Raw genomic sequence first — 13,343 nt, 5'->3', positions numbered from 1 at the left:
TCCATTACGGTTTCTTTGTTATCATTTTGAGAACTAAACAATTGAATTGGTATATTGAAAAAAAAGTTGATTTCTCACACACAAAAGAGTTATACAGGGCCCTTTTTTTCTTTTTCTTTTCTTTGATTGGGAAAAGAGGTCCGTTACAAGTGTTACAAACTAACTATTGAAACAAGGCGGGTAGCAATTTATTGCGCCTCTACAGAATGTATAGTCTTCATCGTATTTTCCATTGCATTCGGCTGAGCATTTGGTAACTGATCTTGGTGGATATCTGGTGGCTGCATCTCTGTTTTCTTCTTCTGTTTGAGAATAACCTGTCTTGGCATTACATCTAGCAGAAAGCTTCCTCCATTCCACACAGCTGCAGAAACCTTTAGTATTTGGAAAACCACATGCAGCTCGTACGACAAGAAGATAGGGACCGTCAGTGCGGTTGTTGCCACGGTGAATAGAGCTTGCAGTAGAATGTACATAAGCGAGCGATTCTGATCCCCTAGCAAACCACTTAGTCGCCACCATACATTGTTTGCTTTTTGCGCTTTCTTTGATAGCTCCCTACAAGAAGTTGATTCAGAAAAATGCACAAGCTTAATCAATATGACATGAAAAAGTGACCATTATATCACATGTTATGTAGCACGGAAACATAAATGCTGATATGTGAAACAACGAAACCGTATCTCTTTCATAAGAATAGGTATAAATACAGATTTTCAGAGTTTCATAAGCGGTTTTCTGAAAACTGAAATAAACATCGAAACTCGGGTCATAGGTGTTCAGAAGTTTCTGTACAATATATGCATAGTGCGGAGAGAGAGAGAGAGAGAGAGAGAGAGAGAGAGAGAGAGTTATGAACCTGTAAGAAGTCATTACTTCAGGATCTCTTAAGAGCCTCTGCCGACGTAGGACATTGACAATGAGAAAATAAAGAGCTTGCCAAAGGAAATAAGCAGCTAAAGGCACGAACAACAGCCAAGTAAAAAGGTAGGATTTATCTTCAACATATGGCCATGATGCTCTGCCTATTCCTCCTTCGGGATGCATAGCTTCAAAAGTTACTGGATTCCACCACCGTATTGTGAAGAAAACTATACCTGAGAACAGAACTACTCTGTTAGAATCCAAGGATTTTTTACTTATTGGAAACTGAACAAATATCTATAATATAAAGCACACTTTTTATCTTATTTTCTCTCAATTGAATATTCCGTCCAGGAAAGGCAACATCGCATTATTAGACCCATTATCAGACAAGGACAGGGAAACAAATTACTTCCAGAAACTACTATACAAATTGAGCCCCATGAAAATGGAGCAAACACTCTTAAATTATACTCTAAAATCCTATGGCACCGACATTTTTTTGCATCTTTATCTTTTTGTCTTCTGTGTTTTGAATGCAACCAGAAAAAAAAAATCAGTTTGATACATTTTTTCCGGGCCGGTTTAGACCCGGTGTTAGAAATCAGGATCTTAGATCAACTGTCACGAGTTATTCTATCTTAACAAGAGGATTTGAGTTCAAATTCTACATTTGCAGCAGCATTAAAATTCAGCAGGGAGAACGTTATTCTACACACCCTTGCAACAGAAGCAGAAGAGAATCAAACCTCACGTGAAGTAGTATGGGGTCAAAATGATAAGTTCACACGGATGATAGGGCCATTCATAGTTGCAATTCGCAAATAAACACCGAATCATATGTTTCTCACTCAAAAATGATAAACTGGTTATAGAAGTGAATCGCACACTATCTATTTGCCCTTCCATAATACTGGAATTAGAACATTTCTTGAAAAAGAAATTACAATAAAAAAGTTTTTCGAGATCAGAAGGACCAACTCACCAGGTAAGAGATGTATGAGGACACTGACAATTTTGTCCACAGAACTAAAAACCAAGCTACAACGCCAAACAATTAGCGCCCATGCTAACGGCCCCTACAGCATCGTATAGTTAATGTAAGCCAAGAACAAGTTAAAATGAACTGTGAAATTTAGGCTACCCAAGTCAAATTTCTTACCTCAGCAAATGAGAAGCAAATCATGAAAAGCTTCTCATTCTTTGGATAAAGAAGTAGGTGGACCGAAAAGATAGTATTAGCATAATAGCAGAAGTCCTGAAAGGAAACATTTGTGTCAATTTTCTCATTTACGATTTACCAGAAAGTAGGTGTTAGAACCAAAAGTATCGTAATCCCGGGTATCTATGAGATCTACAATTTGCCTGACATGCATGCCCAAAATTCAGAAAGCAGTTAACTGAGAGAACACTTTAATAATCCATCGAATTGATAATTTATGTTGCACGAAAATATTTAGAGTGCACTTGCGATTCTATTTTCAGAAACGCTTGTAAAACTCCAAAACTTGGTTACTATAACTTATTCCTGGCAGTTTTTGTTTTCCATTTCGACATTTTTCATTTCTTCATTTCCATTTTCCATGCTACGTAGTTGATAATAGTAGTACATTCAAATTTACCTTTTAACAGAATACTACAACATATACCTATTCCATTTCCCCCACTTCACCAGCTTAATCATGACATGAATCAAACAAATAAAACTCGAAAAAGATCCTGGATAAGATTCAAAACTGTCGAATAAAAAGATGCATGTGCCTATGAGAAGCAACTAGGTAATGGTAGAACTTACCAGAAGATAATAGTGCCATTTCTTGAACCGATAGTAAATCCACCTCAGAGGAACAAATATGAAATAGAACAAACAGTATACATAAGGAATATCTTGAGGCCCTGGCATAAAAATACATCAACAAGAAATCAAAAGAATCAGCAACATTGTTAACTAAAGGGTTAATGTCATAAAAATTCACCAACTTTATACTCTATTTCAATTTAATCACGCATTTTAAAACTTGTCAATACACCAACTTTAAAAATGACCTTCACTATAGCAAATTACACCAGGAGTGCCACCTCAACAACGTGTATAGATTTGGTGTATCTTTATGACAAGTTTTGAAAGGCATGATTAAATTGAGAAAACGTGTAAAAAGGTGTAAAGTTAGTGTAAACTCACTTGCTCCCAAGAGAAAGCAAAATCCTCCAAACCCAAGAACACCAAGAAGATGAGTCACCTAAAAAAAAAATCAAAGTTCAAATCCTACAACTTTTAACAAGTTTATATGATCAAACAGATAAAAAAATAACAAAAACAAAGAGCCAACCTTACTAAGAAAACTTTCATGTTCCTCTGCTTGTTTTGCAATCTTAACTGCTTGTTTAGACAAGATCTCTTTGGTTTGATTAGCTTGTTTTGATAAGATTTCCTTAGTTTGCGCCACTTTCTGCATAAAAATAAAACATACCCAGATCAAGAAAACAATCGAAAACTCAACAGTTATCAACTTTCAATACGAAAACATAAAACCCAGATCAAAAAAACCAAACGAAAACACAAAAACGAATCAATCTGTATCAGGTGAGTGCACCTTTGATCGATCCTTAAGGCTCTGCTTAACTTTTTCGAAAGAATCTTCATTGGAAATAAACTCATCAACATGGTCTTCGTTATTAGACATTTTTTTGTTTTGGTTTCTTGGTTTGATCTTTGGTATGGAGAGCGAGAGAGACAAGGGAGAGACGCAGAGATATATACGGGAAGAGATCTCTGTTGTATTGTCGTCAAACAAAAATGACTCAAGGAAATGGAAATGGAAATGGTCATGGTGTGATTCTTTTAATTAAGATTAATTAGATTTGGCTAATTGTGATTAAGGACAACAATTCTCTGCTAATTAATTTGGGTTTATGTTTGCTTAATGACGTTTCATTTGGTTGATGACATAACACACATTCTTCTAGATTTTGCCTCTCCCTCTATCTTTATGTTTCTTTTTTTTCTTTGCGTTGAATGATAAATATGCTATACATTTTGAAAGACTCGGTCTTGCTAAATGAGTCGAGCCGAACCGAATTCGCATTAGGCCAAGTCTGATGTTGAGTTCGAGTCGATTGTGTTATATAAGCTCGAATTTAAATGAATTTAAATTTTTAAATTTGAGTTTGGATTCGGACAACATCTGATCTCTTTGAGTTCAGACAAAATATGATCTACTAGCATTCTTCATAAATTTAATACAAATAGAATTATTAAGATGTTTAACTTCTTTTATTGCTATAGGATATAGACTCCAGTCATATAAGGTTAATATAATAATAATAACAAAAAGCCTAATGACTAAAAAAGTCAAACATTTATTGAAAGTTCATCTTTTATCTAAATTTTTAAAATGTCTCGATAATATTCAAAATCGTATTATATCGTTTTAAAAATATCCCAATCCAAAATAAGTCATGCTAATGTTTTGTTGACGTGGACTTCCACATTGCCATGTATAAAAACATTTTAAGTTTTGGATATAATGGATAATTTCGCTAAAAGTTTAGATGTATTCAAAATTTTTGGAATTTTTTTTTGACTATTTTGGATCATTATCTGCATCTTTTGCTTTATACTTTATACATAGCAAATAGGTGATGCTCTACGTCAATGACACGTCAGTATCAGCGCACTCTTTTTCGACTTCGGACATTTTTAAAATGATATAATACAATATTAATATCGAGACGTTTTAAAATTTTGGATAAAATTGAAAATTTTATTAAATGTTTGGCCTTTTTAAGTTATTAGATCAAAAAAATTATTTTTATGCGGTTATGTTCAATGACAAAACCAAGGTAGGAATTGGGATGTATCTCAATTTTTTTTAAACTAAATTTGTTTATAACATATTTTAATATATCCTTTTCATAATATAATGTTTTTAACTAAATTTTGTCATGTTTTAAAATTACAGCTTGGCTTTATCACTCGCTATATTTGCGAATCTCATAAATTTTTACCAATTGATATTTAAATTCGACTCTAATTTTTAGAGTCGAATTGGAATTTTTTTACAATTGCTCAACTTGTTTAAGGTTTTAGTTTAAGTTAAGTAATGAGTATCGAGTCTGATAAAACTTGCCTATAATTTTTAGATCCCATTTTGAATAACTTTAAACTACTTGCTCAACTCGTTTAAAGCCCTAGTTTAAGCTAAATAATGAGTAAAATCGTGCTGTATGTGCATCAATTGATGGTGTTAGCCCGCGTTCCAAGGAGATAGATAGAATTGAATCTTTGGTGAAGAAGATAGATAGGCTCACATTTTCCAATCACTCACTCAATGCCTAAGTTTTTATGTTTGTATCATTATTATCCATTTTTTTAACAATTCAAAATATTTGGTTACAGTACTTGTTAAGGATGATGCTGACAGTAATAAATACTATCAGTCAATTATGGATAAAAAATTAAATTGTTAGTATTTTTTTTTTTAACAATGTACTCATTCCTCTTCTAGAAGAGCTCATTCAAATGACAACTAATTGGGCTTTTTGAAACAAGGGCCTATGAACCAAGTATTATAATTGGGCTTTTCGAACCAAGGGCCCAAAAGCTTCCAAATGCAATATAAGCCCAACATCCAAATCCCACCGAACACATTCGAATTCTGTCAATTTCTAACCAAATTGATTAAATTTCTGTATATAAAATTATAAATTAATAAATTATTTTGGAGTATAAATAATTAAACTGGACATGCAAGCATCAAAAGACAGACCCAGCAAATGCATTACTTGATATATTATTTCAAAGATATGTTTAATTGTTCACATATGAAACTAGAACTACCTATCTGTCCACATACCTTATCATACAAAAAATACAAATGCTTGGCATAATAATAATACATTATTTATTTATTTATTATTTGGCTTTGCTTTTAGAAAAAATATACAAATTTGAATTTTTCTGATTTTTTAAGTTTTCTATTTATTTTTTTCTTAAATTATATATTTTGAACTAATAGATTTAATGGTCTTTTGTATATATTAACAGAGATAGATATATAAGCTAATTACATATACAACATAACAAATATATACAAATAATACGCTAATCACGCCATTCACGTCGTGTTACGTTGAGTACATCGCCTTACAGGAGTCGCCATCTTGACGGGACGATGCTGCATCCATCGCTTGTAACACTTGTAGCCTTCTCCATAAATCTTCAATAATCTTCATTTTCATTTCGTCCACGAGGGGGTTCGAACCATGCCTATATTAATCAAAATAAGTTTTTCATTTATAATACAATTTATCATTAAATTTTTATATATGCATATATTTTATTTATATTTGTCTCTATCAATATAGCTTCAGCACTTTAACAGATGTGTTCAATTTTACTATATTATTAAATTTTTAGTTACCGGAAAACTGCTTTTAATATCTATATCTATCTATATCTATACTATATATAAAAGCACGGAGGGGGGCACACTTTTGCCATAAAGTCCTTGCTAATTAATAACTTAATTTAAGGTTTTTTAGTCATCTTACAATTAATTAGTACTTTAATTTCATTTAGGAATTAACTATTTAACCTGAATTAGGAAAGTGGATTAGTGCTAAAAACGACAACTTCTGTTAATAGTATTTAACCTGAATTAGGGAACTGGATTAGTACTACTTGCAAACTTTAAAAATAGAAAAATTGTTAAATCCTATTAACCTATCATCTATAACTATGAGTTGCATAATTTTATTTTAATTTGATATTTTTAATGTTCATATTTTATAATTTAAATTATATTTATTTAAAGTGACCGAGTAGATTTAAACAGAAGTTACAGAATAGAAAATAATATACTATTTATTTATAATAAATAATTAATGAATAATAAAATATAAATTGACGAGTTACGTTACGAGCCACGTGTGTAATACGTAAAGCGACACTAGTATTTTAAAAAGATGAAATATCAACTTGAACAAATAAAAAGTACAAGCACTGAAAGAATAGTTTGGAGAAAAATCAAACACCATCAGCACAATAATTAACTTTAACCAATTCAATCTATATCTCACGTGATTCTTGAGAGTGACACTCTGTTCCCAACAAAATTTCAAACTGCAGCTTCTTTATGATTTTGGTATAATTTTATTTTAATTAACTTAATTCTTTTAAATACTACTACAAGATTTTTATATTTAATTCCCTAAAAACCATTTTTTAAAAATTTATATCGTATTTCTAGTAACAATTAATGATACAAGTATTATATGTATCTACCAAAACAAATTCTATCTGGTTAGTTTTCTCAAATTCGAAAATATTAATTAAAAATAACATACTACTCCCTCCGTCCCATAAAGATAGAACACCTTTTTTTGTCCCATAAAAATAGAAAAAGTGAAGTTAGTTAAGTCAAAAATTATCAAAATACCCCTACATGTTTATCATAAAACATTAAATGTATATTTAAAAAAAATAAATAAATGAGTTGTAAGTGCTATAATTAGTAAAGTGGCTTTGGAAAATGTACATAACTAATTGATTACAAAGGGTAATTTAGACAAATTATCACAAATTACCTATAAATAACTACTTTCTTAATTCTTGTAAAATGGGTGCTTTTTCTATTTTTACGGGACGGAGGGAGTATAATTTATACAATAAGCAAAAAAAATATTTTTAATTGTTTTTATAAATTTAAAATGAATTAGATTTTCAGAGTTGGAATAGAAGAAGAAGGAAGCAAAGGATTTTAAAACGAGAAGTGGGACAGCTCATAGTATCTCTCTCAACGCTCCTAAGTCCAAACAAAAAGCGAATCATTTCCCATTTTGAGTTTATTATATATGGCACCAAATCTTTTATATTTCACTTTCACCCCTAAATTTCGTTTTCATATGCTACATATCTTTAATCACTTGATTTTGATTTCTATTATAGCTCAATTTTTAAATCATTACCATATTATAGCTATAACACAGAGATTATCGTTGTTTTTCAAAAAAAAAATTAAAATATTGAGTTAATTAAATTGTTAATTTGAACTGAAATTAATTTAATTAGGTTAACTGTATTTTAGAGAATATAAAATCGAATAAATTAAATTAGTTGATTCATTCGATTAAATTGATCAAAAAATAAATGTAATAATTTTAAATAAACAAAAGCGCAACATTTAATAAAAATATTAAATTAATTTGGTTAATTGCTTAGAGTACTATTTCTAACACGACATAGTAGGAACAAATGCAAAATATAAGGAGACATTCAATAAGCGGCCAACCTAAGCAAAACACACAAAAGACTGAGATAGCACACTCAGACAACCTTCACAATGAGCATCCACATGATCTATAAAAGAGCAAGACATCCTTCCATCGGCAGCTCATAGAATCTAACAAAGTATCGAAATATAAAGCACTCAAGTAGTATGAACGGTTAAAATTCACTTTGCTGATTTAAACCTAATCTGATAAAAATGGACCACAAAAATTCACTTGCATAAAAAAAACTCTGACGTTAGAGTATATTTTTTCCTTGCAGAGTCGTATCCTACAATGTAACACTTGTTCTTCCATACTACTGAAACATGTCAGCATCCTCATAACCAATGAAGGCATATTCCAGTCATCTATATAAACGAATTGGAAAATAGTATCTTTATTAGTGTTTTTCTATTGTTTATTCTTTTTCCATAAAATACTGCTTTGACTGTCAGAGCGAGTGTCCAAAAATTATCTTCTGGCATCCTTCTAATGCAGTGTTCTGGTGTTTCAGGTAGACTTCTTTTCATTTTTTCGGTCTGGATTCTTACGCCGCTATATGATTCATCAATTTCTTTTATTTAGATAATAATTAATCAAATAAATTTTTATGAATCACACGCAAGCATTTTTTTCAAAAAACTATGACAAAGAAAATTGCATAAAAATAGAACACGAAAGTTCATGCTTGTTGAGTACCAAAAAAAACAATACCAATCGCGTTTATCCAGAAACTTTTGGGGGAAAAAACAAAATTATCGAAATATACAATGCACAAAAGACATTTTACAAAAATTAGGGGCACAATTGGCAAATACTCAGTAAAGAAAGCGACTAAAAAAATGGTAATTTGGTAGTTGGTTTTGAATCTTGAATTAAAATTTCAGGCAGCGGCAATTCTGAGAGAGAAAATAAAAACGAACAAGAAAATACATTTTAACTCTCTTCTTCCATAAGACACCTGATAAAAACCATACCCATTTATCCAAACCTTAATTTCCCTCTTCATTCTTCTTCTGGGTCTTCCTATTCAATCGAAAGTTTGATTCTTGAGTCTCTCTGGTGCATTAATTTTTTAGGGTTCCCTTTGAAAACAGAGCATTCGTGATTGCTGGTAAGCTCGTTTGTTTCAAGCTTTCTATAATTAGTTCAGTTTTTTTGGGTGTTTTAGCCCGTTTTGAATTCTGGGTTTGTGATTTTAAAATGGTTCTCTGTTTGGGTTATTTGTAAATTATATGAACTTGGTTGCTTGTGGTTTAGTTTATCATGTGAATTCGTGAATTTTCTTGTTCTTTGTTTGTGGGTTTTTATTGTTTAATCTAATTGTTTGATTACTCATTTCATTTTATTCGAATTTTGAATTTATGTGGAAAAGATGATGATGTCCAAAATTGAAGTCAAGAAAAGAGTTGGAGAAGATTCAGGGAATGCTAAGTTGTTACGAGAAATAGAAACCATAAGCAAAGCTTTATACCTGGATAAAAGCTCGACTAGGCCTTCGATTTCTGCACCCAGTAATCGATCAAAACCTGCTGGGAATGGGAAATCCCAATTGCTTGATGCTAAGTCTAAGATAAAGCATAGTAGCGAAGAGTCATCGAATAAGGATAAAAAGTCTATTTGGAATTGGAAGCCGTTAAAAGCCCTTTCGAACGTTAGGAGCCGGAAATTTAATTGTTGTTTCTCTCTTCAAGTCCACACCATTGAAGAGTTGCCGGTGAGTTTTGAAAATCTCAGTGTCCGTGTGCACTGGAAAAGGCGTGATGGGGAGCTTGTTACGCATCCTATGAAGGTTCTTGATGGTAATGCTGAGTTTGAGGAGAAGCTAACGCATACGTGTATGGTCTACGGGAGTAGGAGTGGACCTCACCATTCAGCTAAGTATGAAGCTAAACATTTCTTGCTTTTTGTATCTGTAATTGGTGTTCAAGAGCTTGATTTGGGAAAACATAGAGTTGATCTCACAAAATTTCTTCCTCTCACATTGGAGGAATTGGAGGAGGAGAAAAGCTCAGGAAAGTGGACCACAAGTTTTAAGTTGTCAGGGGAAGCGAAAGGTGCTGTCTTGAATGTTAGCTTTGGCTATGTTGTGGTTGGGGATAGTCCCATTCCACTTGGAAATTACCAGAATGTCCCGGATTTGAAGAGGACTAATTCTAGGACGGCAAAACCAATTCCGAGATTTGATCAAGGAGAGGGAAAGAGTACAATTCGCCGTACTGGAAGTCTTCCTAATTCTTTGAACCAACAGCGTCGAGCCTCATCAAGATCTGTAGAAGATGTGAAAGATCTTCATGAGGTGTTGCCAACATCAAAGTCAGAAGTTGCGAGTCAAGCAGTTGTACTGTATCAGAAATTTGATGAAGATAAGTTGAATTTTTCACTGGATTATAAGCCTGAACTGGATGTATTCACCGATCATTTTGATTCCGTCAAATCAAATATCTGCCCTGTTTCTAAATCCAGTCATGTGTCTCATGACAATGTTGAAAATGAGTGTGAACGTGGTGAATTTGACGTGAAGGAATCAGCGACGGACTTTACTCAGGAGAAACTGGCGGAAGTTGCTCTAGAGACTAATGCAGTTCTCTTAGTAGAAGATAAAGTTGGTGGTCATGAAGGTTCTGAAGGGTATGGTAAACTTCACCAGCAGGATGTCGGAGATGATAGTCATAAGATGGAGCCTGTGGTGCAAGACTATATATTTAAGGATGATGAGATATGCTCAAAGGAGTCTGTCATGAAAGAACTGGATGTCGCATTGAGTAATGTGACAAATTTGGAAACTGAAGCACTTGATTCTCCAACGGAGAAAGAAACTGACGCAACGGTCAGAGCTGATTATGACATAAATAGTAATGAAACATCACTCAGTTTGGATGATGTTACTGAATCCTTGGAAAATGATTTTCTGGATATGCTAGGGATTGATGATAGTTCACTTGGCTTGAGTTCGGGGAGCGAACCTGAGTCCCCTCGGGAGCGGTTACTAAGAGAGTTTGAGAGAGACGCATTAGCTGAGGGTTTTTCTCTGTTTGATATTGGTTTTGGCAGTGAGGACCAAATAGAATGCGACTACAACAGATCCACTGTGTCTGAGTGGGGAAATTTCTCTGACGACTTCGAATTAGCTTCAGCAATCCAAACTGCTGAGGAGGAACATCAGTTGGAAACTCATGCAGAGACTGGCACGACAAGGGCCAAAATGCTGGAAGACTTGGAGACGGAAGCTTTAATGCGTCATTGGGGCTTGAATGACGAGGCTTTTCAATGTTCTCCACCTAAGAGCTCAACTTGCTTCGGTTTCGGTAGTCCGATTGATTTACCTCCTGAAGAGCCACTTGAATTGCCTGCTCTTGGAGAAGGATTAGGTCCATGTCTGCAGACAACAAATGGTGGATTTGTGCGATCTATGAATCCTTCACTGTTCCAGAACGCCAAAAATGGTGGGAACCTGATCATGCAAGTTTCTAATCCTGTTGTAGTACCTGCAGAAATGGGTTCTGGTGTAACAGACATACTGCAACATTTGGCTTCAGTTGGGATTCAAAAGTTGTCTATGCAGGCGAATAAGCTAATGCCTTTGGATGATATAACTGGGAAAACAATGCATCAAGTGGCATGGGAGGCTGCAGATACGCTGACGGGATCTGAGAGGTTTGTGTTTGATTTTCTCTAATTCTTCTGGGAAAATATGCATCTTTGTAATGTTTCTATCTTTGCACAGGCAAAGCATTTTGCAGAATGAAGTTGAGATTGGGCAACGTGTATCCGGTGGTCAAAAAAAGCAGGAGAGATCATCCATATCTAAATCTCATAAGTTCAAATCAAAGATGGTAAAGAATGAGATGGGCTCAGAATATGTTTCTGTAGAAGATCTTGCTCCTTTGGCTATGGATAAGATTGAAGCACTCTCGATTGAGGGATTGAGAATACAATCTGGCATGTCAGACGATGCACCCTCAAACATCAGCTCACAGTCCATCGGGGAAGTTTCAACCTTCCAGGGAAAGGGTATGAATGTCAACGGGTCCCTTGAATTGGAGGGAGCTGCTGGATTGCAACTGCTGGATATAAAAGACAACGGCGATGATATTGATGGATTAATGGGGTTATCTTTGACTCTTGATGAATGGATGAGACTGGATTCTGGCGATATCGGTGATGAAGATCAAATCAGTGAGCATACTTCTAAAATACTCGCAGCCCATCATGCTAGTTCCTTGGACGTGATTCGTGGGGGATCAAAAGGAGAGAGAAGGCGCGGAAAAGGATCTGGTAGAAAAGGCGGTTTACTTGGTAATAACTTCACTGTTGCATTAATGGTGCAACTTCACGATCCTCTTAGAAATTATGAACCAGTCGGCACGCCAATGCTTGCACTCATTCAGGTGGAGCGGGTGTTTGTCCCACCAAAGCCTAAGATTTACTGTAAGGTTTCTGAGGTAAGATTTGAAAATGATAGCCATGATGAGTCTGAGTCAGTGATGGATAAGTCGGAGGAGAATACCAAAGAAAAAGCATCGGAAGAGGAAGGAATTCCTCAATTCTGCATAACTGATGTACAAGTTGCCGGTCTCAAGACAGAGTCTGGGTCCTCTGGGAAGAAACTTTGGGGAACCTCAACTCAGCAACAATCTGGTTCTCGATGGCTGCTTGCAAATGGAATGGGGAAGAATAATAAACAATCCTTGATGAAGTCAAAAACTTCTGATAAGACTTTAACAACCAAACAACGTGGTGATAAATTATGGAGCATTTCATCTCGTGGTCGTGCCAAATAACACTAGTTATGTTACATAAATTCCAGAATCTAGATTAAACGAGTTTCTTCATCATGTTTTATGGAAAGAGTGGAACTCTCGTTGTGATTCTTTGCAGGAACTTGTTTGGAGATGAGTTTTGAGGTCCCGCTTGGTACGGTATTGATGATCAGGGACACAGCAGGTGGTGAGGTCTTCTTCCATCCCGGTGAGGTTTATGAATTCTAGTCGAGCTCTTGTATTCTTTTCTAGTATAGTGCCCGTTTATTCGCTAAGTTGATGCAATTGTTGTATCAGTTCCTTCGCTTGTATAAAATTTTAAGTTTGTAATCATTTTTGTGCATTATAATTTATGACCTGTTAGATATAATAAAATTAGTGTTCAAGCCTTACCAGCTTGAGTTTTTAGATGTACTGGTTACTTGGCTGATTAAATATTTGAAC

At 34.2% G+C, this 13,343-nt stretch overlaps 2 protein-coding genes across 2 annotated transcripts; one reads left to right on the top strand and one right to left on the bottom strand.

Annotated features, from left to right (window-relative positions):
- Positions 1–34: 34 nt before the first annotated feature.
- Positions 35–3,680, bottom strand: LOC126670435 (glycerophosphocholine acyltransferase 1). Its single transcript, XM_050364163.2, has 8 exons — positions 3,459–3,680; positions 3,195–3,314; positions 3,047–3,104; positions 2,660–2,760; positions 2,027–2,122; positions 1,850–1,943; positions 860–1,097; positions 35–558 (listed from the first exon to the last, which is right to left on the bottom strand). Exons 1-8 carry the CDS (start codon positions 3,546–3,548, stop codon positions 189–191), a joined length of 1,167 nt encoding a protein of 388 aa, XP_050220120.1. The 5' UTR covers positions 3,549–3,680; the 3' UTR covers positions 35–188.
- A 5,313-nt stretch (positions 3,681–8,993) lies between these two features.
- On the top strand, positions 8,994–13,309 carry LOC126667576 (protein PLASTID MOVEMENT IMPAIRED 1-RELATED 1). The gene is made up of 3 exons (XM_050360566.2): positions 8,994–9,250; positions 9,512–11,793; positions 11,864–13,309. Exons 2-3 carry the CDS (start codon positions 9,512–9,514, stop codon positions 12,918–12,920), a joined length of 3,339 nt encoding a protein of 1,112 aa, XP_050216523.1. The 5' UTR covers positions 8,994–9,250; the 3' UTR covers positions 12,921–13,309.
- The last annotated feature ends 34 nt before the right edge of the window (positions 13,310–13,343 follow it).

This window comes from Mercurialis annua, linkage group LG2, assembly GCF_937616625.2.
Source record: "Mercurialis annua linkage group LG2, ddMerAnnu1.2, whole genome shotgun sequence".
Lineage (NCBI taxonomy): Eukaryota > Viridiplantae > Streptophyta > Magnoliopsida > Malpighiales > Euphorbiaceae > Mercurialis > Mercurialis annua.
This window is presented reverse-complemented; position numbering and strand designations above follow the sequence as displayed.

Bases quoted from the DNA above. Each gene is read 5' to 3' on its own strand.
- LOC126667576 (XM_050360566.2), top strand. From the start codon at position 9,512: ATGATGATGTCCAAAATTGAAGTCAAGAAAAGAGTTGGAGAAGATTCA. The intron at 11,794-11,863 runs GTTTGTGTTTGA...ATCTTTGCACAG, and splicing joins ACGCTGACGGGATCTGAGAG to GCAAAGCATTTTGCAGAATG.
- LOC126670435 (XM_050364163.2), bottom strand. From the start codon at position 3,548: ATGTCTAATAACGAAGACCATGTTGATGAGTTTATTTCCAATGAAGAT. The intron at 3,315-3,458 runs GTGCACTCACCT...ATTTTTATGCAG, and splicing joins GCCTTAAGGATCGATCAAAG to AAAGTGGCGCAAACTAAGGA. The intron at 559-859 runs GTTCATAACTCT...AACTTCTTGTAG, and splicing joins GAAGTAATGACTTCTTACAG to GGAGCTATCAAAGAAAGCGC.